Below are 25,328 nucleotides of genomic sequence, written 5' to 3'. Positions count from 1 at the left end.
TTGGTGACCATGCCTATCATGGCACTTCTGATTTTTGTGTAGTTGTGCTCTATACTATGACTGACTCATGGCTGATTCTATAAAAGAATTAATAGGATAAATAACCTAAAGAAAGATATACACAACACTGACAATTGCTTAATCCGTTTTGTTGACATATTTATGGTCAAAGCATTGGTTAACAAAGACTTGACCACAGTAATAGATTCAAGGGGCATGATTGAAACAAACTTGAAAAGGGAGACTTTTGATTACGGACAAGGTTAATTTACAAATAAATAGTACCATTTAAAATTTGAAACTTGTGAATCAGTTTCAACCTGACTTAACCCATTAAGACAACATGCAGACCAGTATTCCGACTAAGTTTCATAACAATTGGATAAAAACTTTTAAATATATGGCAAGGAACGATAATTTAATAAATTAATGCTCAATTGTTAATGACATCCGTAAGACAACAGCCTGCCCGGCTTTTCTTTACTACCTGCAAATTTCCATAGACAAAATCCAGTTAAAACGTTGATAAAATTTGGTCATTCATAACCTAATTTAGCACTTACATGAATAAGATGGACAACAACTCTGCAGATAACCCATTTGCATATAGATCAGTCGCAATATTCATTCTCGCATATTTGGGACATTTTAATATTATGTTTGTCCTAAAAAGTCTAAAATGTGCGAGAGTGGAATATTGCATGGAACAACATGCTCCCATGAGTTGTAACGAAGGACATAACGTTCAAGCAACTTATTTGCAGTGAATATTAAAAACAAGAAAGTTTTGAAACTTTCATTTTATGATAGAAGTTGATACCGGAGATGCAAGTTAGAACAGTACTTGAGGCACAATTGTTATGTGGCAGTATGCAAGTCTGTATCATCTGCTTCTTCAGTAAAGGTCTTACAGTTGGGAGTTTACGTCCAGAGTTGAAGCTTTCAAAAACATTTCATGCTGTGTTATATGTATTGTATGATTGTAAGCAAAGTATTACGGTAAGTGCATTGAATGAAGGGTATTGAAGTTATAAGTGAAAATGCCAACTAGCCCTAAAACTTTAACCGGACACCGACACTGATGCTGGGGCGAGTAGTAACACCCTCCTTATTCTTGGAATCATCGAGCTAATGAGTTGGGTCGGTGTTTGAAGTCAGAGCCAACTCATTTTCTAGCTCTACTGGCCAAAGGCCTTGTTGAGATATCAAAATTACAGTTTAAAGGGGTTGGTTGATTTTTAGCTCTATTGGCAAAAGGCCATTTTTAGCTCTATTGGCTAAAGACCAGAAGTGTCTGTCGTTCACGCATCCATCTAAACACAATTGCTTGTGAATTATGTTAAAATTATGCCCCTGGGGTCATTACTGGCCACGCCCCCGAGTTCAAAGGTTTGGTATACTTGAATTGGGAAATGTTTGAAAATCTTTTGCGTGTCAGCGCAGCTATCTTAACACAATTGCTTGTGAATGTTTGTTCAAATTATGCCCCTGGGGTCATTACTGGCCACGTCCCTTGGTTCACAGGTTTGGTATACTTAAATTGGGAAATGTTTGAAAATCTTTTTGTCTGAAACAGCTATGCAGACCCTTGCTATTTTGAATAAGGCATAATTTAGTGGTCCGCTACCATGGTTGTTCTAATTATGCCCCTGGGGTCAAAACTGGCCCTGCCCCAGGGGTCACAAGTTTCCTATAGACTTGTTTACGAAATATTTTCAAAATCTTTTTTTCAAACCACAAGGCTCATACCTTTGATATTTGTTGTGGAGCATCATATGATGACCGTCTAGCAAAACAGTTGAAATTATTATCCCTGGGACCAAAGCTGGCCCCATCCTTTCTTTTGACCTACTTTTTTTTGTTTCAAAGTATCATGTCTTTTATCCTGGTATATGTGCAAAATGCTATATTGTAAACTTTCTGTTCATATTCCTATGATGTTTACCATTCATAAGCTCCATGAAATTACCTGTTTCATATTCAGAAGTTGCAACCTAATGGCTCTATTTTGCTTCAAGGTATCATATTCTCTTGACCCAGATATATACATGTACAATTACCTAATTACCAGCACTGTGTTCAACCTTCACTATGCAATGAACATTTCTATACTTGCCATTAAATTGTCTGTATTACACAATTATGCAAACTTACATAAATATTAAACAGTAAAATATGCAAGTCTTTTCATCCTTTTCTTTCAAAACATAATGTTACAATGATGACCTCGCACAATTAGTAAGTGAAATTGACCACACGAACCCAGCCAGCAAAGGCCCTCATGGGTCTCTTGTTGTCTAACGCGGTATATGTTGTGGACTTGTTTCATCATCCTGGCATAATTTGTTATTTATAATTTGCTTTTGTAAAGAAGTGTATAAGGTTTCCTTCAATTTATTTGAGGACACTCGTAATGTACATCAATGATCACTATACATGCATTATTTTGCGTTGATTCTAATGTCATTAGATTATCATCAATTTTGTATAATCCAATATACATAAAGTATACAACAACATCAACTAACACACTAATATAAAACAAACAACACTGTTGAAATACATGTGACCTATCAAATATGAGAACTTCTTCATAATATGTAGGTTTAAATGATGTTACAAAAACACCACATCATTATTTATCAATCAGCAGTCAATGTATCTTTAGAACAATTCGTTAACCACAATTGTATTTCTTATACATGCAACTTCATAACCCATAAACATTTTATCCTGCAACTGAACTGTTTAACAATTCATCTCAACTGTAACATTACCATTTATATCAAACAATCATTACATATCAAGAGGCACATCCACAACATTCGACTCGGCCTCTTCCAGATCACCCATTTCTTCTCCCCCTTTCTCTTTTCCAGCCCCCTGTGAACCTCTTCCCCCATCCTGTTTCCCCCCACCCTCTGCTGCCTTTTTCTTATCTTGTATTCGTTTCCTCGCCAATTCCAACTCCCTTTCAAAATCATACGCCTGTGGTTTCCGAGGTTTGTCATCTTCACTATCTTCACTCTCTTCTTGGCGATCATAGTCATTATACTGTCCCCTGTGACGTGTATTGTCTCTCCTTCCTCTATTTCTTCTAGATTTACCTTTACCATTTTTATACCAGTCTTTTTCAGATTTAGTTTTAATATTTCTTTCCAAATCTTTTTCAGATTTACTTTCACTTTCTTCAATATCTCTTTCCAAATCTTTTTCTGAATTAATTTCACCTTCTTCCATCTCTTCAGTTTGTTCCTTTTTGGTTTCACGAGAAACAGATCGGGATTTGGAGTTTGACCTTGACCTGGATTTTGAGTTTGAGTTCGACCTTGACCTCTGCAGGTTTTCATGCTTCCCGATCTGCAATTTTTTCTCCTTGTCCCTTTGTCTGGCCCTTAAAACATAGGGTCTCTTAAGTGATATTTAAGAATTCAAGATTCCATAGTTGCAATAGTTTCAATAAGTGTATGAACCAGTAACAATCTTGTTAAGCTAGTTACTACTAGTATGAATGTATGCAAAAGGCCACAGAAACTACAATTATGAGATACTTCAAACCATCATTACTTTAACATACGTTTGTTGGTTCAATGCAAACATACTTTAAACAAATGGCATATCTGCAATTATAAATATACCTCTTTCTTTTTTCCTTTTTGAGCAGTTTTTTATCTTCCCAGTCTTCGAGGAAAATGAGTTTTTGCATGTCCTTTGAATACTCGGGCTGTTGCTTTAGGAGCTGTAGATATACACCACCAGGTGTCCGACGCCTGCTACCATCCTGTAACAGAAATATTTGAAAGATGAGTTTCTACATGTCCTCCGAGATGTCAGACTGCTACTTCAGCAGCTGTAAATAAATACGCCACAAGAGGTCTTATGTCGGCTGCCATCATGTGACTGGAATTTTTTTTTGCTTGCTGTGAAGAGAATAAAAACACGCATGCCTGCCTCATGGCAGTCAAATACCGGCAGTCATTTTGACGTTAACGTATGTGGGGTAATATAAGGTTATGACCAATAACACTTACAAGTTGAGGATAGTAGGTTTAGTTATTGACCAGTTCTAAATGTTGATGAGTGATAGGTTTCCAGTAAAACATGTTTGCCTCCTACAAGCATCAGTGAATGACTTCAATGGATATATAAATATGAGCATTGCAACTGATACAGGTAGCTTAATGGGGCCAAGCTTTTATATATATATATATATATATATATAAGAAGGGTTTTAGTATTCGAGGCCACTGTGGACTTGATCTTCAGACCTCAAAACCAAAAGGGGACATCTGCAGATAATGACCAACCTCCCCATCAAGTTTGAGGATCGTAAGCCCAGGCATACTCTAGTCTGTAATCAGTGAAAAAAGGTTTTTCCGTTCAAGGTTCTGTGACAGTGACCTTTGACCTAAAAGCAATTGGGGTTATCTACTTAACATGAAAAACCTTAAATTCATACTTGTGCTTAAATCTTGGTTGAAACAAATGCATCTGCCTCTTTACAGTAGCCTCAAATTGTGGGCCTGGCCAAGGATCCAGTTTGGACCTTTTGGGTAAGGGGAAAACACTGAGGCATATAAATCACCGAATTCATGGCAAGACATAAATATGTTTCTTTTTAAAATAAGTAATTATACCAGTTTTATGCAAGAATTTGAAGTGACAGGAAAAGACTTAAAAGTAAACATTTTTTGTCACAATTTATTCAACTTGCATCTTAAAATTTGTACTATTTATTTCAATATGATCTGCTGAATGCAGGGCTAAGATTCTCACATTTATGTACATTCCGCCTCCTTCCTCCACATCTTTTGTGGCTAGCAGTATTCTCAGAGCGACGGCCTTTCCCATGTTTGTAATAACTCGTTCTGTAAAGAACAATTCATGTATTACATGTCACAGACAAAAGCCAAATATTATGAACAAGGATAATAGTTTGTACGACATAAGAACTCCAAAGGTATCCAGAAACGTAATTGCTACGTTATGGTCTTTTTGTTAAGAAGTGTAATAAATTAAAGCTTGAATTTACTTAATGACTGCAAACTCCATGTCAATAAAGAGCAGATGTTCATTAAAATAATATAAATTACAAAATGAAATTAGAAAAGATAATTAAATTATACATCAAATTACCAATCAGCTCAATCTTTGGTTCATGAATAAACTCTGCAATGCCCTTGGCAAGCTGTTCAGGCTCCATATCTTCACTTAGAGTGATCTCTCCTAGCCGTGTAGTTGTCACTTTTTTCATTCCTAGACGATCATGGACCCCACCCATCTTCCTTTCAAATTTGTCCCCTTGTTCTTCAGCCTTCCTTTTTCTTCCACGTCTATTTCTCTGAGCTGAATTGTCCAAAGCATCATTGTAGTCAATTATCTGCCTAATTGCTGGCGCTGACATGCTAGGCAGTACACCAACTGGGTCGGTTATGTTCTCTGGTTGCTCTTCATCGGAATCAGGCAAATCAGGCCGAGTATCTTGATATTTCTTTGTGAAATCATAGCTTTCAACATCTCTTGTGTTGATATCAGTATCTTCTGGTTTGTCAACTCCTGAACTTTTAAGTGTTTGTGTTAAATCCTGCTCTTGCAACACAGAACCCCAAACATTGTTTTTCCTTTTATCATTATGAAGACCTTGGACTCGCTCTGTGTCAGTTTCCTTCTGCCTGCAGATATTAAAAAGATATCCAGTAAACACTATTTTTAGAAATAAACAAGAATACCTCAAGTGGGTGCCAATGCTGTCTGTCTTCTAAGTTATCTAAGGAGCCCAATTCAATAGTTCAGTCAGAGCCGCAGGATTCGCAGCCAATGTGCAGGGCTCTTAATAAGTCTAGGATGAACTGTCTCAAATAGTAAAGTAACTGACCAGCTACTACTTATTCTACCTGGGTTTTACTTTTTTTTCTAATTTTGAACAGCCCATTTTGAGAACATTGATGTGGGCATCACTAATGTGAACATGATTGTGTACCATTTTCATGACAATATACAAATTTAAACAACATGACAAACCTGAAATATTTCTGCTTTTTTTGCCTCCAGAGTTGTGTGTCCTCATCGCTGTTATCACTGTAACTACTGTCTGTGTCTTTGTTGCGATATCCACTCCTGCTACCACTTCCTCCCAAATGGCCAGCTCGCTTGATGGTGGAATAACAAGAATACATCAATATTCATGAAAGGAAAATATTTGTCTGTATGGCAATATATATATAAGACATGGGGCAGTTACTTTGAAATTGTAATCAATTAAACTACAATTTTGAAGGTTGTCTGGAAAGTTAATGCATAAACATCTGTCCCAATTTGAAATTATTTGTAGTATAGTTATGACTACTATTGTAACAGCCAATACATATGGAAATTTGGAAAGACTCCATTTAATTGATAATAAACGAAAAACTAAAATTGAAAATCGTTAACAACACCTATAGTCCCATGTACCACAGTATAGTGCTTTGGTAATTATGTACTTTGCAGAAGAAATATTCCAAAAAGACAAATAAATACTGAAATTGTCTAAGAATTGCAAATATTTTTACTCATTTTCATAAATTTATAACCCTTCCCTAGATTTGCTTCCAACTTCCACCAAATGCCATGGTCTTGGGTGGCATTGGATGAGAAAATGTGTGAAACTTGGTGGAAAATCAAGGATTTCACCAACTGCCATGTACTTTCCACCCCATTTCCACAAACTGAATGTGGACTTTGGTGAAAATTTAAATTCTATTTTTTTAGGTGGCAGTTGGTGAAAAATTATGATTTAAAAAAGTTAAATTCTTGGCAGGCATGTGGTAAAAGGTTTTTTCAAGATTTCTGCAAGATGGAACACAGCAGATTCATCATTTTTTTATCATCATAATAATCATGGCATTAAAATACTACCCAGTTGCTGTGCATGCTGCTGCTTCAGCAGTACCTATCATCATTACCTATATAATGCTATAATTAATTAGTTGATAACACTTTTTTTGAGCCATGTTACGTTGGATGGTTGAGTTCTATTGTGTTAAGTCTCAATGCAATATATCCCAATTAGTTGCTGACATATTTACCTGCGTGCTGGCAAAGAACTTAACCAGAATTTCTAAGTCAAATAATAAAGGGCAATAATTTGCATTACATTTGTATATGCAAGGTAAAGTTATATAACTTGACAATTCAAGTAGGTTGGATAGTAGCGAACACATGTCTTAAGTTTAATTGCAATACTTTATGTATTTGCTGAGATATTGACCTAAATGGTGCAATACTATTTCTCGGTCTCTCACCGTATTATCCGGTCTCCTAATTTCCGTTCCCTTAAAGGTAAATAACTTATGGCTTCAGGCCACGGATTATGTTGCCAATGTTTGGTAAACAAATCGACAATTTCATTTGCTTTTAATAGGAGAAAAAAAATGAATATATCATTTTCTAATTTAGTCGATATTAAGATATTATTATTTATTTAGCTTTTTTAAAGACTGGCTAGTATTATGACTATTTTTGACGAAAATAAAAGTATTTTGAGCGAAAATAAGCAAAAACATGTCTATTTATTTTTCATTGTTTATATTCAATATCTTAAATATTTAGACTACATCCGTAATGAAACAGAACACTCTATAATTTGATCATTTGTATCAAGAAAATAAGACTTCGAGAAAATATTTTAGCGAAATCACGATATTAGGGAATATGTAAGAGGCGAAAATAAAATGTTTTGCATAAATATTGAAAATAGAGAAGTGCATAATGGTTTGAAATTAAATTGCTTTTAGTATTATTCATACTCTGTAGAAAATTTACCTATTTTACTCTTTTTTTTTATCTGCGGAATATTGTAGTCACGAATGCACGTTTCATGTGTTCCACATTAAGTTTTGATATCTTTATTTAGAAATAAAAGCGAAAGAGGCCGCTACTGTTTATTGCTGGAGATTCTCACAAAAAGTGCACGTGTCAGACAAATTACTCTTCTAAAATATCTGGGTTTTCAAATTCGGATAATATGTTTATACTTAACCACTTAATACAGTATTTTGATATTAGAATTAATAGATTTAAAGCAAGCATTTGACTAGAATAATGGCTTGTAGCAGGAATGAATTACTAAGTAATTCAAATATAAATGGAAAATTTCTAAATTGTACGTAGAACAGGTAGAGTAATATCAAACCATGTCTTTCGAAGAATATAGAGTATTCTAAATATTTGCCAAGCCACATTAAAAATTACATTGGTGTCCGTCCACCAAGGGGAAATCTATCTACTTTGCTCTTCGTGTTGTATTAATGTAAACATGGGTTATGAAAGGCACACAATATAGGTTGAAGTTATATAATGGCATTACTTTGAAGAGTACTTGTCTTCTGGGGGTTTTCGCAACAGTTTCAATGCAATAAATGTGTTATTTACTGAGATATTGCCTTAAATGTGTTAACAAGCTAAACCTTAACTAAAATTTCTAAGTCAAATTAAAAATGGCCATAGTTTGCATTCTATGCAAAAAAGAGTCATCTTGCTTGCTTATTTAAATTGGTTTGACTGTTGAGTACCATTGTAATAAGTCTCAATGCAATATATCAAGTTGTTACTGAGATATTAACCTATGTGCCCTATCATGCAAAACCTTAACCAGAACTTCTATGTTAAATAATAGAGGCCCATAATTTGCATAATACTCAAAATAGTGTCATCAAACTTGGTTAAGTAGGTTGGATAGTTGGGAATATATATATTAAGTGTCAGTGTAATACATGATGTATTTGCTGAGATATTCCTCAAAGGTGTGATAATAAGGTAAAGGTGCTACATTGCAAAACCTTAGCCAAGGTGTGACATAGTCCAACTGATAGTACTTTGACGGATTATTTTTACAATTTTTGATATGGCAAATCCTTCCCGTGCAAACTGTTTTGTACCAAAAGCGGGTAGTTATTCTGATCGGGATTCCGGGTTAAATCATATGGCGTCTATTAAATATCATTAAAACAAGAAATATTACCAGATTATGTTAATTTATATTAGTTCCGTAAACAAAACAAGAAATATCCAATGAATTATTATGAATTTGATGTGTTTTTCTTCTTTTTATACAGTCAAAACACTATGATATATACATGAAGGGCACCTGCAATGCTGCAGTTCACAGTTTTACAACAATCAGAACACTTCAGGCATGGCCGAGTTGTTACGATTGTATTTACAAGGTCTATCCCGAAGCTTGCCAGAGACGGTCAAGTTGTTATGCTTGGCATAATTGTTGTCTGTGTCAGTCAAGTTTTGTTTTGGAAAGGTAAATCCTGTGTTTTAATGCTTGTTTTGTGCAAAATATCTTTACACTTACATGGTAGAATATGAATATAAACCTTTATTATCTATTTTAAACATAAAATTTCCCAAAATACAATTTCAATATTTTTCAATAAACCCCTGTTTTTACACAAACCCACTTAGACTTTAGTGATTGGAAGAATCCCATATAACACGTCTATTATTTGAGACCAGGTGTTACAAAAACGCCAACGCTACTCTTCTTATGCTTCAATTAGTCGAGCTTAAAATTAACTTAAAAATTAAGTTTCATTGTCAGAAGAGTGCTTATGCAGGTCCCCAAAAAGGCAGAATGGTGATTAAGTATTAAGGGCTAATTTTTTGTCAACATCAACAAGCATTACTTAATACAGAGCAGAAAACGACTCTCAGGCACACTGTCAACACCATTAAGTGCTGGAGATATCGTTTAAAATGTGTATTTCGAGGGTATTCGACCCGTGACGTGATAAACATCTCATTGCATTTGTTAACCAACTTCTTAATAAGGAAAATATTTAGCAGGAGTGTCGAATGTAATAGTCGCGAAAATGTGTGATAATCCACATTTAATCAGGAATTCGAAGAAAAACTTCCGCAAAAAGAAAACTATTAAACCATTGTAAAACAATTGTATCTCAACAAAAAGAACATGCAAATTGGTCTGGTAATATTGTCACAGTTTTACCTCTGCCATCGTTTTTCTCTGATTCAGTGGAGTTGCTCGATTAAAGTTTATACAAACCAGTTTAATCAAGATTTTATGCCAAGGATCATCATCATCTCAAGTGATTGCATCCCTCCACAAGGAGTATACTCGCAATTAGGATATTCAACATTCGCACACAATTCTTTGAATGACTCTTAAAATATGTTTTTTTGATCGATGATATTTTCAGAATTAATCGAACGCAGAAAAATATCAACTATGGCTGACAGCTTAGATGTTTTTGAAAAACGGCTTGAAACTTTGGAAAATAGGGTTTTCGGGGGCTCCAATAAGGATGCACACTATCCAAGGGTATGTTTTCAATGAACAACTGTTTTTGATTAGAAATTGTTGAAACGTTCACATGATTTCTGATAATAATTCGTGTCAAGGCTGCAGACAACTATAATAATTAGTATGTCAAAAGGCTACATTACAACGATATCGTCAAGTACTTCACAAAGACTGTTTACCACTTTTATACTGGTGAATAGCGCCTCTTACACACTATCAATCAGATATCATAAGCTACGAAAGATCTTGACTGTCCTGTTACAGCTGCCCAGCCTATTACATCTTTGAAGTATTGATTAATTGATTTGTCTCATCTGTTCTTTAAAAATAGCCCAGATATTATCTAATTTATTGATACTACATATTATTACAATTGCATGCATCCACCGCCATCACACAGCATTTAGATGCTTTGATAGTTTGTAGAGATGGGAAAGTTACTTCCACCATGCTTTAAGGAAGTCTGGCATTTGGAAAATCTGTATGGTGAAATTACATCACAAATAAAGTATTGTTTATCTTTTTCAATCTTTTTTAGTTTTATCATTGTGAAATACACTGGACCACCTGAAGGCTTTTTATTAAAGCAAAAGAATAACTACCATGAACATTCAGAAAAAAACTGTTTCAGTATAATATTTGAGTCAGTCTGTCAAATGCTGTTTTAAAATTTTACCTAAAAATGAACATACATGTATAATAATCTAAGAAATTTAGATTTTCAAGCACTGGTTCGAATGTCGATATTCTTTTTTTAAAGAACCAAGAAGTCTATTCAAGATTGACAATTTTAACAAGATTGATACCATTTTACTATGTATTTACCTTTGAGCTAGTGCAAATTTCAATCACCAGTATAAGCAAATAAGATAAATGCTTGCTGACAAACATATTGCATGTTTCATTCTGCATTTTGTACATCATATAAGAATTATTGTTTGTGTATATGTGAATGTTTTTGCATGTTGCCAGATGAGTGACCCTTCCCAGGTATGTATGGCCTTGTTGCTAAAAGCATAACCAAACAATGACAACCTCACAAATGTCTGCTTGCTTTACTAATATACATGTATTACATTATATAGGTAATCATATAATATGTGATTGTGCTTGTGTTGCATAGTACAAGTAAGTTTGACAGTTGTGCTTAAGTTACGTTAATTCAATTCATAATTTAGGTACATCTTTTATATTGAAATATTATTTTCATCACTTATTTGTTTTGATTATGTTAGACTTATTAAAATAACAGGCTGAGATTTTAGTTAACATACATATACTTATAATGTGCATATTGTATTTATATTGTAAATGTAAACTGGTTCATGGTAAAAAAAAATAACTTTATTAATTTCTGTCAAATGACAATCATTCTGCATTCAGGAGATATTTTTGGGGTTGCCTTTTGTTTTTTTCCATCAATATCATATCTTCCCATATTAAACTAACACAATTTGCAAAAGCATTGAAGTTTTTGCATTTTATGTCCTGTACAAGTAGTGTAGACTAAGAACACTGTGATTTTTTTGGAGGAATAAATTTTATATTATTTTTAGATTGAACAGTTTTGTTCTTTGAAATAATATCTATTCAAAGAATAAATAGCACTTTTTTAATCACCCTTGCGTGTTGTCTTCAACACCTTGGTTAAAGTTTTAAGGTCCATATCTTAATATTATTTTTGATTCATTATCTGCATATTATGGCCCAGGAAGCGTCATGACAAGGTCCATATCTTAGTATTATATTTGATTTATTATCTGCATATTATGGCCCAGGAAGCGTCATGACATTGACCTATTTTAATACAAAAACCATTGTGAAAGTTAATCAAACATATACACAGATGAATGATTTAGGGCAATCATGACCCAGTTGTTGTTTTTGAATGGTCCTCAATCTTATTCAAAATTTGCATTTTTTGTTCCAAATCTTATTTGAATAGTCAAGCGAGCTGTCCTGATGACAGCTTTGTTATTAATCAACTTCTGCCATCTTGGAACTTATGATACATTTAAAGATCAGCTTTGACTAGGACTCAGAGATATTGTTTTAAAATGTTTTGAACCCTTTACCTGAATGACATTGGTTTTGAAGTTTTGTTGCAAGTTGCTTTTAACTATCAATAGATTAACACATTCAAAAAGAAAATAATATTAATATAGCTTATATAACTTTTAGGAGAATCACCCGTAGTTGGCTTGGAAAAAAGCTTTTATATACATATTCATGATTTTAGTACCTTAATTGATGCATTTGTTGACTTTTGACTGTTTTTTTAAAAGCATTTAGGTGTTGAAATTACAGTAATAGCATTCATATATAAATTTGTTTAATTTAGATTAGTAATACATTTGTATTTGTACTTACTGTAATCATTGAATTGGTTTTAGCAATTTGCTTCTTATACATGAATCATTTCTGATTTGTTTTGGGATATTAAAGAATAATAATTTATGTTCACCTTATTTAACAAACATTTCGTTAGGTGAGGGACAACTAAATCAATGTTTGTTTTCTACACTGAACTAATATCTGTAGCTTTTATAATATAGTAGTAGTGCACTAATAATTCAAGACAAAATATATAGTTGGGTAATTGAATGCATTTAGTAGTGCTTTAGCTAGAGCTATCAATGTCTGATACTATATAAAGGACCTGTTAATAGTTGTATCTATGTTCATACTAATACACTCACTGCATGAACATTCGTAATATTAAGATGCATATGATACCTGAGTGCTCATTAAATCACATTGTTGTATAAATGGGTATAATTAAGACATTTAGTAATACTTTTAATGCATGGGTAATATAATTATTGTCTACAAACCATATTTAATTTTACCTACATGACCAATTGTAAAGCCATTGAAATTAACTTTTTTTAACAAATGATTGACTATGTACTTTCATTAATTCAATTTATAACACAAATATCATACATTATCATACAATAGCTATGGTTGATGATGTGGCTACTCATGAATTTCCTATGGGGATTCAATGTAATGTAGAGTTAGTTACTTTCAATAATGTTACTTAAATTACTCCAGGCATGACTCACACAGAATCTTCTCATATTGAAATATGCAGAAACAGTTGACAGTTCTACCTTTTTACATAGCCAATTAATCTTTGTAAAAATCAAAGACATAAAGTGTGTTTGCCATGTTACAGTGTACGGATGTGCTAGCATCTGCCCAGGGCAGTCTCGGTAAAGCTGTGGCAGGCAAGAAGAAAATCAACAAGATATATGACAGATGTAAGTTGGATGACCGAAGAAATGGTTTGTAGGTATTGATTAGCAGGTGTGATCCACACTTTGACATAAGAGGGGGCGTAACCTCTTGACCTACCCCCGCCTCAAATTCTGCTAAATTTTAGTTTCATTTATTTTAAAAAAGGAGGGATGAAGGTGACACTATAAGAATCTATCATGTTTCTTGTACGGATATAAAAATCCGACCTGAGGGCATGCACGTAAGCCGGTAACGAGGCTTGCCCGAGGATTGGATTTTTTGATACGGACCAGAAAAACATGATTGATATTTTTTCTTGCATGTATAAAATTATCAATTTGTGGAAAAAAATGACATAGCAAACAAACTTTTGTACAATTCACCAAAATGCGCCTGCGAAGTTTTTTCTGACGTCATAAAGAGCAGTAATTTTATATAACTAAAAGTCACGTTTTTTACGATTATTTTTTTCAAATTCAGTTAAAAGTCTTGCATACATATATTTTTGATTGCGCTTTATTGAAATGGCATAATATACCTATCATAAACCATACAATTAAAGATATCAGAAGTTGCGCGTTGTTGCACGTGACTCATCTTACATGGGAGATGTAAGATGGGCTTTCCAGCACTGGTTGCACATATGGAAGGCAAGAATATGTTTTTCTACATGATAAACACTTAAACTTTATAGTCTTAGTTAAAAAGCTACATATGTAGATGACTCTATATGATTCTATCTATAAATTATGGCCCATAATTGACGTTAATGTTTTCAGCACATTGGGACTATTGACCATATTTCAAAAGCCATTCACTCAATTGACTTGAAAAATTCACAAAAGTCTTAAGGGCTATCAAACAATTTTGTTGGTCAACTTTAAATCTAAATTCTAAATACAAGTTATGCCATTATAGAAGTCCCAATCATTGTAATAAGCCATATCCATTAAAATTAACTTGGGTCTACAAAACGTTATAGGTCGCAGGCCAGATGGGTCAATAACTTTCTTTTATGAGTCACTGAATGTTACAAAAATCCATGTGTTTTGATATGAATGGAAGAAAGACAAATATATTTCTCATAACTTGGCACAAAATCATCATGCACAAAAAATAGTGATGCTTTTGATAAATATAATGACTTAACTTAGCTGTTCAATTACAAAATAGTATTGAACATGCATATCGCTTTTGTCACTCAAGAGTAATCACCTTTAAGTTTTAGAAATTACCTAAATTGATCTTGTCCGATCAATGACTTTGGAATCTCTTGTCCAATCACCACCAAGTTTGGACATAATGTGTATGGGCATAATATCTCGGACAAGAATCGTAACTAGCCATATTGCTCGAGTCACTTGAGAGTTTAGGCCCTTTCATTTTTGAAATGACCCAAACTCGATCTTGTCGGATCAATAACTTTAAAATACCTATCTTGGTCAGGTTTGAAAAACGCATTTCAGAGTTTTGACCCTTGAATTAGCTTGAACTATTAATAGTGTCCGCTCTTTAAATTAGGCTAAGTGTACAACCACCTATCACCTAACTTCTAAAGTGTTCTAAAAAGAGGAAGGGCGTGTTTTGCGAAAGATTCCTTGTCAGAATGATAGTAGATTTGGCACACATTTTATCATAATTAATCATTGCAAAGCAAATAAGTGTTCTAGCTATAAAAGGTTCTGTTGTTAAAAACTGCTGATCATTTTACAAAATCGGAGATTACAGATCTACATGACATTAGCCTGTTGACGCTGAAATAAAGAGAAATCCTAACGAGGGAAGTAAAGGTCACTGACCCGGTCACTGACCTACGCCACTTAAATGTGTCCTACTTTAACAAAATTAGGAAGAATCTGCAAGAAATTTCCCTCAAAAAGTCTGATTTTTTATAACGTCACGCATAAACATTAACTCAGGGAAGAATCTATACTTAATGATGGTAAATAATTATAATAATATCCTCGCATGAAATAAACCACTTGTAGCTGGCTTTTTATACCCCGGCTTCACATAGTGGGAGCTATTTAGGAATATGTGTGTGTGGTCCCATTTTTGTCCAGTCCATATCTTTCTCATTCATAGTCAATTATTCTGTAGAAGTGACCAGCGTAGCATGAGGATGTGTCACGCAAAATACCAGTGTCCCTACCTTCAAGGTCAAGGTCACAGCAACCTTCTGAATTTTGTAGATTTTGCTATATAAGCCTTAGGGTTAGGGTTCGGTTTTTGTCCTGTCCATATCCTTATTAATCAAAAAGGAAACAACTGTATTATTCTTCCTGACTTATTCAATTTTTTATGACATGACAAATCAGTTTTTAAAAACAATGCTCAATTGTCTGCTATTTTCCTTTCAGTGTTTAAGAGACTATAAAATATGACCCTTCAGCAGTAATGTCAAAGGACAGTCAATATATCTGTCTTTCCAACTTTTAAAACCTGCATGTTCATAGGTCAGCATGAATTTCAGATCTAATCCAAAACATTCTTTTCTGGGGATTCTATTCCATGATTTGTAAGATTCCAACAAAAGTAAAACATTGTCATTTCTAATGCAAAACATTTGACTTGATCATCCCATCTTTGTACCATAACGCAACGATTGTGAAGTCATAAGACTGGTGCTACCGCATTGGCGGATTTACATGTTGTCCCAAAGGAATGTTTGTCCTGTGTATTAATTCTTCAGTTATCGCAAATATTAACTGTTTCTAAACCAGTTTGGTATTGAAATGTGTCCTATGTTCATGGGCACAGATGACCATCAATTAGTTTCGATCGATAGCTCTTAATTTGCTCTTTTGTGAGCCTTTTTTCACACTATCTGATGGAGCTAGACTGAAGCTATAAATAGTAATACTGTGTGTATGATGTGATTTACACAGTTTTGATGGTTAAAATAAAGAAAACTTGGTGTGATAGGGAATATATATATCAGGAGAGTTATTTCAATGCCTACAACAAAACTTTTATAGAAAATATTCCATTTCTGTCAGTTTCTCATCTGTGAACAGGCAGCTTTAAATAAGCAGCTTAAGCTGAGAGATGCCATTGTGTTGCATAACAGGATTTCGAAACTGAGTTGATTTTTAGGGGGAATTATTGACAAATTTCAGTGAATGACATAATTATACCACCACTTCACAAAATGTCATGTTTGTCTGATGGGTCTGTTCATCCATCATGGGATTTTCAAAAAAGTATGACAGAAAGGACCACCATAAGATTATGACATTTCATGTGCAACCTTCAGGGGCAAGGTTACTGCACTCCTCATAACTCAGTTTTGCTATGTAAGCCTGATGGATGATATTGGTATGTGTGAAAATAATACCTTGTTAGTGACCACCTTAAGATGACGCCATGACACTCGCAAAACCCGGGTCCATAGCTTCAATGTCAAGGTCACAGTACTCCTCTGAACATTGTGAGTATTGCTCTATAAGCCTAATGGTGTCCTGTCCATAACTGCCATAAACCACAAGCGGATTTAGAGGGGGGCGTACCCGGTGTGTGCCCCCTCTAAAATCATCCAAGTTTACTGTTTTCATCAATATGAGAGAAACAAAGGTAATAAAATAAGCTCATAATGCACCATTTCCGACTTCAAATTGTTAAAATTTTCATGAAGGAGTAACCCCAAATCCCCATACAAACAGTTCATGCCATATACTTTCGGTTCTGAGGGAGGGACACATGTCAAAAGTTACGCCCCCTCTAACGTCAATTCCTGGATCCGCCCCTGTAAACAGCTCAATTCTGGAATAATTTGGCATATGTGGCCGCCATGAGATAACAACAACTGGGTCCTTTAGCTTCAAGGTAAAGGTGACACGCTTGCCTGGGTAAACGTCTTGTGGCAAATAAAAAGTATGGAATTCCTTATATTATATTATACTATTTTTATGCCCCCTTTTGAAAAAAGTGGGGTATATTGTTTTGCACATGTCGGTCGGTCGGTCGGTCGGTCTGTCTGTCTGTCGGTCGGTCGGTCGGTCGGAATACCAAATGGTTTCCGATCAATAACTTGAGAACGCTTTGACCGAGGGACCTCATACTTGGTATGTGTATTGGTCATCACCAGCAGATGAACCCTATTGATTTTGAGGTCAGTGGGTCAAAGGTCAAGGTCAGTGTGACCTTTACATGAAAAACGGTTTCCGATCAATAACTTGAGAACGCTTTGACCCAGGAACCTCATACTTGGTAGGTGTATTGGTCATGACCAGCAGATGAACCCTATTGATTTTGAGGTCAGTGGGTCAAAGGTCAAGGTCAGTGTGACCTTAACATGAAAAACGGTTTCCGATCAATAACTTGAGAACGCTTTGACCCAGGGACCTCATACTAGGTAGGCTTATTGGTCATGACCAGCAGATGAACCCTATTGATTTTGAGGTCAGTGGGTCAAAGGTCAAGGTCAGTGTGACCTTTACATGAAAAACGGTTTCCGATCAATAACTTGAGAACGCTTTGACCCAGGAACCTCATACTTGGTAGGTGTATTGGTCATGACCAGCAGATGAACCCTATTGATTTTGAGGTCAAAGGTCAAGGTCAGTGTGACCTTAACATGAAAAACGGTTTCCGATCAATAACTTGAGAACGCTTTGACCCAGGGACCTCATACTAGGTAGGCTTATTGGTCATGACCAGCAGATGAACCCTATTGATTTTGAGGTCAGTGGGTCAAAGGTCAAGGTCAGTGTGACTGTAAGCTGAAAAAAGGTTTTCTGATTGTCCATATTTTATTTTCTTATATAGTAGACAGTAGAAATTTATATGTCACTAAATGCATGAGTTGAAGTATCAGTTTTCAGTGAACATCTAGTTTAATTATGCCCCCCTTCGAAGCAGAGGGGTTATATAATTGCTTTGCACATGTCGGTCGGTCTGTTGGAAGACCAAAGCTTGTCCGAGTGATAACTCAACAATTCCCGGACCTATGGTCATCAAACTTGACATGAAGATTAGGTATGACCAGTAGATGACCTGCCTCATATGCATCCAATGACAAATCAGCTGTCATTTCAGTCCATGCATATTTCATTCAATTGTCCAAATATTTCTGGCAACTTGTTTCATATTTATTTTTATTTCAATAGTTGCCTCAAGCCATAACAATCCATATCAAGGTGGATATTGGAGGGCACTCTAACCTGTATATTGGATATTGGAGAGCACTCTAACCTGTATTCTGTTGTTTCAGTGCAAGACCTCCAGGAATGTTTGGACCCTGGCAAGGCTGATGAGATGACCTTGTCTAATGATGCCAAGGCTGAAATCATTCTTGCAGGTGAGTTGTGCCACACTCTTCTATAATATAGATATTATTGGTTGGTGTTTAGAGAATATATTTCTTACGTTTAAGTACATCTTAGTTACTTCTTCTGGTGTCTGTTTTTTTATGATTTCAAGTTTAACAAGCAAATATTTCACATGCTTTAAATGATTGATTTCTCTTTTATGAAAACAAAATCACATTAAAATAAGATTGTTAGTTATTTAATCAGGAATAACGAAAACCGAAAAGTTAGAAAAAACTACACCAAAAAAGATTGGGTCAGATGTATTTTTGGGAGTTGGTCTGGTAAGGCCAAACAGACTTTTTATGAATTATGGCCTCTTGTCAATGAATGAATATCTACTTTGTTCTAGAGGAGGATCTATTACTGCAGCAGGCTGCCAGACTGGAGACACTCCAACAACTACAGGGTGCCCTGGACAGTGAACATATACGAGGTACATGGCAGGTGCTTTGAGCTTGTTTCAGAATGGTGTGAGGGTGTTAGGGCAGGGGTGATGAATGAAGGAAACATACTATTTCACATATATTAAATATGTTGTATGGTGGCTAGGCTGGAGGTGAGCCTGCGGGCACTGCATTGTGCACCGACTGAAGCTCTTCCTTGACAGTAACATTGACGATTTATGCACATCTGTCTTGTACTTCAGTCTAGAGTTTCAAGTTAACACATGTGATTTATGCAGGCTGCTATCAGACACAAGCTTTAAAACCTTGAAATCAGACATGTCTGCCGGTGTATGTCACTGGTGTTGAAAAGTTGATAGACATTGCATTTTTCAGTGCTCGGGATTTTTGTCAATTAAGTAACAGTTTCACAATCATTTGCATGTACTTGCTAAATTGTTGATAATATTCAAATATTGTGTATGATGGGAAATAAATGATTACAAATGGTCCTGTACTGTTGAAACTATGAAATATGGCATATTTCAGGTGTAGGAGAGTTGAGCAGTCGTCTGCAGGAGTTGTCCCGTATCCAAGTTGCACAACAAGATGAGGCCGGCCAGCTCTCGGAGGAGACGCTACAGCTCCTTGCCACATACAACAACATTGTATCCTTTCCTCATGTAATCTACAATGCTATTTATGGATTAGCTTGTAAACTGATTTAATAGGCTTGCCTGCTTTAGGAAAATTTATTTCATTGGTTGAGAAGAATAAAAGATTATGAAAGTAATTTCATCATACATGTATGCATCAGATGGAATATCAATTATCTCTTGTGAAGGTTTTTAGATTTTGCTCCTTTGATTTTAAATCCCTGTGCCTTTAGGTTGGTATTATGTGGTCTAAAGTAGAAAAGTTAATTAAGGAAGACATGAAAAAAAGAGATTTTCAAACAGCTTATAGCTACATAACTCTGTTGATATTTGTACTGTTATAAAAAGGCATTGCAAAAGACTTTTGTTGTGATTTTTTCAATTCAGCCCTCAGATTGGCATTACATTGTACTTGTATAGTACAGGGGTCATCTCAAGTCTTAATCTAGGAGATGGGCAAATTTGTGAGATTACAATATCGTCATTCTATGTATTACTTCCTTAATGAAATTATGTGTTAAGTAATCTACACTAATGATTGTCAAAGTGACACTTATTCCAAATCAATACATTCACATGTATAAAAAACATACGTTTTGACTAATAAACCTTTTACTGCTTACTAAATAATGCATTTATGGAAAATATTAATTAGTGATAACAAGATTGTAACTGTGTATTTAACAGCAGAGAGCACAAAAATATTAAATGATTGGTGAATGCTAAAAGATTAACTGTAGTCTTCTATAGTCTCATAAGGTAGAAATACTGTGTTTTTTGCTCATTTCTTTCAAATTAAACTCGGTATCTTTCATAAGTACCATTGTTTTGACATGTTTTCGTCCTTTTTGGAATATTCAAACAATATTATAAATAGTGATAAATCGTACTTGAGAGTAAGAGTGCATCTTTAACAATATATAGCACTTTTCAGTTTAACAGTATTGCTCTACTAAAAATGGAAATTTACATTAATTTAAAGCTTTGCAGTTGTATGGTTTTTAGACTGTTTGAGTATTGAGCATTGATTTTTTTTTATTGTGACCAGAAATGATTCCTTGACCCATTTAATTCAGATAAATCTCCTTTCCAAGCAGTTTGTGAAGTGGGACGAAACTCTCACCAAAATGGAGCAAGTAAAGTTTACAAAGAAACCACTCGATTGATTCCGGATATGATAGGACAAGACTCTCTAATAAATATTGCTGATGTATATTGTCTTACAATTTTGTTATTTATTTTGAAAACATTTGGTACACACATGTTGAACTACCGGGTATGCTTTTCTGGAAAAAACGACTTGAACTCAACTGACTTGCATGTAGTTGTGTATCTGAGATCTTATTTCGAGTCATAACTGATAATAATTGTTACAATATTCAAAAAATGAGATAGATATTGTTAATGTTGAAAATATAGTAAAAAAACGTTATTTGTATATGCCATAGGTTGAGTGAAATTTTCATTTTAAAGAGGATAGGCAACCATTTTTTTTTAAACTTTGTTGTTCATATCTTCTGGCAAAAAAGCATTTGGACAGAAATCTGTAAATCCAATGAGATCATTAAGTTTCCATCAGCGTTACAAATGTTTTCTTCCAGAAAAGAGATCATTTTCTGTCACATTTTTATATAATTGTTTACAAAAGAGCTCTTTTTTGAACGTTGGATGATGTTCAAAGCATGGTATTCTAATTTCACAATAACATTTATCCATTGTCTGACGGTATAAAACATAAACAAACCGCTTTGAAAGTTGCACAAGTAACAAGGCCGCTGAACTAGTCTTCATGAAGTGTGAAAAGCCATGTGAATAAGTTCTGAAAAGGTTATGTTTCGTAATAGCTTTTTGTCAACAGACAGAAAAACTGTTTATGAAGTGTATTTCTTGATATTAAAGTACAAAATATTGTTCTCACTGAATATCTATATGTGAAAAAAAGAACCACACAATAAATCATTATTTATATTTTTAGTATAACTTAATGATTCCATATATATGGCAATTATAGAGAAAATAACCTACGGTCGTGTTTGAAAACTAAACCAGTATTTCCAAAAATGGTATGGAATATGACACATCTGGTATTTGAATTTCTAACTTATTTCTTCTTGCACTGGAATAAACACTGGAATAAACATTATGCTGCTAAGTAGCCATATTTGTATACTGTAGCTTGATCTGTGCTTTCATTATCCGCTGAGTGAGTTTGTATTACTGTACAATTACATTGTCATTTACAAGGAGGTGGTATATTATGTGCAATAAAGTCTTTAACATCATATAAGTGTTCAGATTGGTTAATGGAAATGTATCAAATGCTTAAAATTTGATACAAAAATATCCAGAATTATTTTAAAAAGAGAGAAGAAAAAAACATTAAAAAAAGGGTTACTAGTATATATGGCAGAGATCTAAGCTTTAACAGAAATAGTATTCGTCCTGAACAATTTCTTTATTTCGCTATTCAAAACAGATAAATGTCATGTCTCGAGGAACTACGTGTATATAAAACAAGTGCGCTATGCTGACCCTCGATTGCTCATCTGAGTTCAATAGCCGAACATGACATACGGCAAACGATTCCTAAAGAACCACAAGTAAGTTGGGTACTAGAAATACGCGACACTTCGAGTGTGTGTGCGCATCATTCCAATTTGGGGGACCAAATTTAATACTAAATTAATGTTAAGAGACACTACGACCTTGACTTTTAATCTACAGACCTATTTATCAACATAGGCCATTTTTGTTCACAATCAACTTTCCTAGATTGATGACTGTAGGACCAATGGTTCTGGCTATATCAAGCAGAACCTTATTATTCAAGTAAAGCAGCGATCTGTTATGCTGCAGATTGTTTTTTCCCTGAGTGCATTGTTTTTGAGTAATATGTACACAAAGTAATTATGTGGACTCTTAGAATATTGTCCAGGATCCATCGCTGTGAAATGAGCTTCTCGACTGATGTACGCGGGCAGATTTGAAAAGGAATCACTGATTTAAGGTCACTATCATTATTACCTTTCACCCGAATAACCTCAAAATCATTAGGGTTGTTTTCCTGGTCATTGACAAAATTGCTTCTTATTATGAGAGGCGTAGGATCAGGTATAATGTTTATATACAGCGAAACCGTTTTTAGATAAAAGTCACCATTAAATTCAATGTCACTACGACCAAGACTGTTGACATACTGACCGCAAAGTCAAGGGTGGGGGGGGGGGGCATCTACTGCTTATAACATATTATTCTTCATAATGTTCAGTAAAAGTCACCAAGACTTTAACCTTAACTACTGATATATAAACCAATATGAGGTCATCAACTGGTCATATTCAATTATCCCACTATGTGTGAGGGTGGCAAGAGGGCGCTAAAAGGCAATCAGGCCTCATCCATTTGACAGCAATTTCTTTACGAATGTTGAAGACTCGACTAACGCTTGTGAACGATCACCCAACAATTATTTCAAATTCGACACTTTGACTTCTGCCATTGCTATATGTGCTACTAGAAATCCAGTTTTCGAAAACATTTGCATTTGGATTACCCGAGGATCATTATTCTGGAGTTTGTTTGATAATGGCTTATTACAACCGTGGACGATGAACGGACGACGGACATCCAACCAATTTTAACGATCTTCCAATCAGTCCTGGATCAGGTGTGCTAAAAGAGGGAGTATCCTTCCCAACATCGATGCTCTTATGGACTGTATAAATGATTCAATCAAAGACTGGGTAAAATCGTGTCATATTGAGTACCATTAATACAAATGAAGGCAGAAATACTCCCGGCTTAGTAGGTCTTAATTTCCTCTTTGTCAAAGATAACGGTTATTGCTTCATTATCTTGCAACCGTTAGAATACGAACAGGAAATTATTATCACCTAATGTCGATGGTTCAAACATTAGCGTTCATTCAAATTAACCCTTTGAACGCATATATAAGATGGTCACTGACACCTTTGTGAATTTGTAATGAGAAACATACAATATATCTCGGTGTACCAAGCCACCTTGGACATTATATCTTGTTTAAGCTATTTTCTCATAGACTAGTCGCTGACCTGCAATAACATTTAATACGTTTTTTTCGAATAAATATTTGTTTTGAAAAAAATGATGCAGGCAAATATGTTGCTTGTGACATTTTTTTTTATTACTCAGATAGTGTTACATGCTTGGGAGCACCAAACACTGCTTTCTCTTAAAACTCAAACATCGTATTAATTTTAAAGGTTATTGTAATTGCAACATCAGTCTTTGTAAAAATAGCGAAACTCTACGTTAATCACGCGTACTTTGATCCGAGTTTAAAAGTTATTTAAGTATTGGGCTACCTCGGTCACTGTGTGTCCGTTCTATTTTCTGTACATCGTCAAAATCGGAATTATTTGGTGTTATTTAGTGCATGTAAAAAACCTCGATGGCCATTGGCCCACATAAAATGCCAAATGCGCTTTTGCACCGGCAAATGTTGTCATAACTAGACTAAGAGATACCATTTAAACTTAAAATGTCACATGCTGTATTCGCTTCATGTTCCAAAATATGGAAACGGTCAACAAAGTTATTAATAAATGTCCATCTGAAAAAATCGGACTTATCTGTAGGTAATTTCTGTAAATATAGAACATAATCATGGTGAATACAACACAGAACAAAATCATAGGGAATACAATGTAGAACATAATCATGGGTATACAACATAGAACAATGTAGAACATAATCTTTGGGAATACAATGTAGAACATAGTCATCGGGACTAAAATGTAGAACATAATAATGGGGAATACAATGTAGAACATAATAATGGGAAATACAATGTAGAACATACTAATGGGGAATCCAATATAGAACATAGTCATCGGGAATAAAATGTAGAACATAATAATGGGGAATACAATGTAGAACATAATAATGGGGAATACAATGTAGAACATAATAATGGGAAATACAATGTAGAACATAATACTGGGGAATACAATGTATAACATAATAATGGGGAATACAATGTAGAACATAATCATGGGGATTACAATATAGAACATAATCATGGGGAATACAATGTAGAACATAATAATGGGGAATACAATGTAGAACATAGTCATCGGGACTAAAATGTAGAACATAATAATGGGGAATCCAATATAGAACATAGTCATCGGGAATAAAATGTAGAACATAATAATGGGGAATACAATGTAGAACATAATAATGGGGAATACAATATAGAACATAATAATGGGGAATACAATATAGAACATAATAATGGGGAATCCAATGTAGAACATAATAATGGGGAATACAATGTAGAACATAATAATGGGGAATACAATATAGAACATAATCATGGGGATTACAATATAGAACATAATAATGGGGAATCCAATATAGAACATAGTCATCGGGAATA

General features: G+C 34.5%; 2 protein-coding genes across 3 annotated transcripts; one reads left to right on the top strand and one right to left on the bottom strand.

Moving 5' to 3' along the window:
* Window positions 1-2,796: 2,796 nt before the first annotated feature.
* On the bottom strand, window positions 2,797-10,109 carry LOC128228171 (phosphorylated adapter RNA export protein-like). The gene is made up of 6 exons (XM_052939329.1): window positions 9,998-10,109; window positions 6,022-6,149; window positions 5,137-5,672; window positions 4,777-4,868; window positions 3,639-3,781; window positions 2,797-3,394 (listed from the first exon to the last, which is right to left on the bottom strand). Exons 1-6 carry the CDS (start codon window positions 10,004-10,006, stop codon window positions 2,797-2,799), a joined length of 1,506 nt encoding a protein of 501 aa, XP_052795289.1. The 5' UTR covers window positions 10,007-10,109.
* Window positions 10,110-10,214: 105 nt separating this feature from the next.
* On the top strand, window positions 10,215-22,193 carry LOC128229364 (dynactin subunit 3-like). 2 transcript variants are annotated; one of them, XM_052941245.1, is made up of 7 exons: window positions 10,222-10,330; window positions 11,285-11,302; window positions 13,494-13,578; window positions 18,768-18,854; window positions 19,217-19,300; window positions 19,800-19,918; window positions 20,983-22,193. In XM_052941245.1, exons 1-7 carry the CDS (start codon window positions 10,238-10,240, stop codon window positions 21,070-21,072), a joined length of 576 nt encoding a protein of 191 aa, XP_052797205.1. In that variant the 5' UTR covers window positions 10,222-10,237; the 3' UTR covers window positions 21,073-22,193. The 2 variants fall into 2 exon arrangements, with proteins under 2 accessions (XP_052797207.1, XP_052797205.1); XM_052941247.1 differs by lacking the exon at window positions 11,285-11,302 and having other exon boundaries at window positions 10,215-10,330.
* The last annotated feature ends 3,135 nt before the right edge of the window (window positions 22,194-25,328 follow it).

Source organism: Mya arenaria, chromosome 3 (assembly GCF_026914265.1).
Source record: "Mya arenaria isolate MELC-2E11 chromosome 3, ASM2691426v1".
NCBI classification, from domain to species: domain Eukaryota; kingdom Metazoa; phylum Mollusca; class Bivalvia; order Myida; family Myidae; genus Mya; species Mya arenaria.
The sequence above is the reverse complement of the archived record's forward strand: the minus strand, read 5'-3'. Positions and strand labels throughout refer to the sequence as shown.

Coding starts and splice junctions, on each gene's coding strand:
- LOC128228171 (XM_052939329.1), bottom strand. Junction 4,869..5,136: donor ACCAAAGATTGAGCTGATTG/GTAATTTGATGT, acceptor TGTTCTTTACAG/AACGAGTTATTACAAACATG. Junction 3,395..3,638: donor AAAAAGGAAAAAAGAAAGAG/GTATATTTATAA, acceptor CTATGTTTTAAG/GGCCAGACAAAGGGACAAGG.
- LOC128229364 (XM_052941245.1), top strand. CDS start 10,238: ATGGCTGACAGCTTAGATGTTTTTGAAAAACGGCTTGAAACTTTGGAA. Junction 13,579..18,767: donor CAACAAGATATATGACAGAT/GTAAGTTGGATG, acceptor CTGTTGTTTCAG/TGCAAGACCTCCAGGAATGT. Junction 19,301..19,799: donor GGACAGTGAACATATACGAG/GTACATGGCAGG, acceptor GGCATATTTCAG/GTGTAGGAGAGTTGAGCAGT.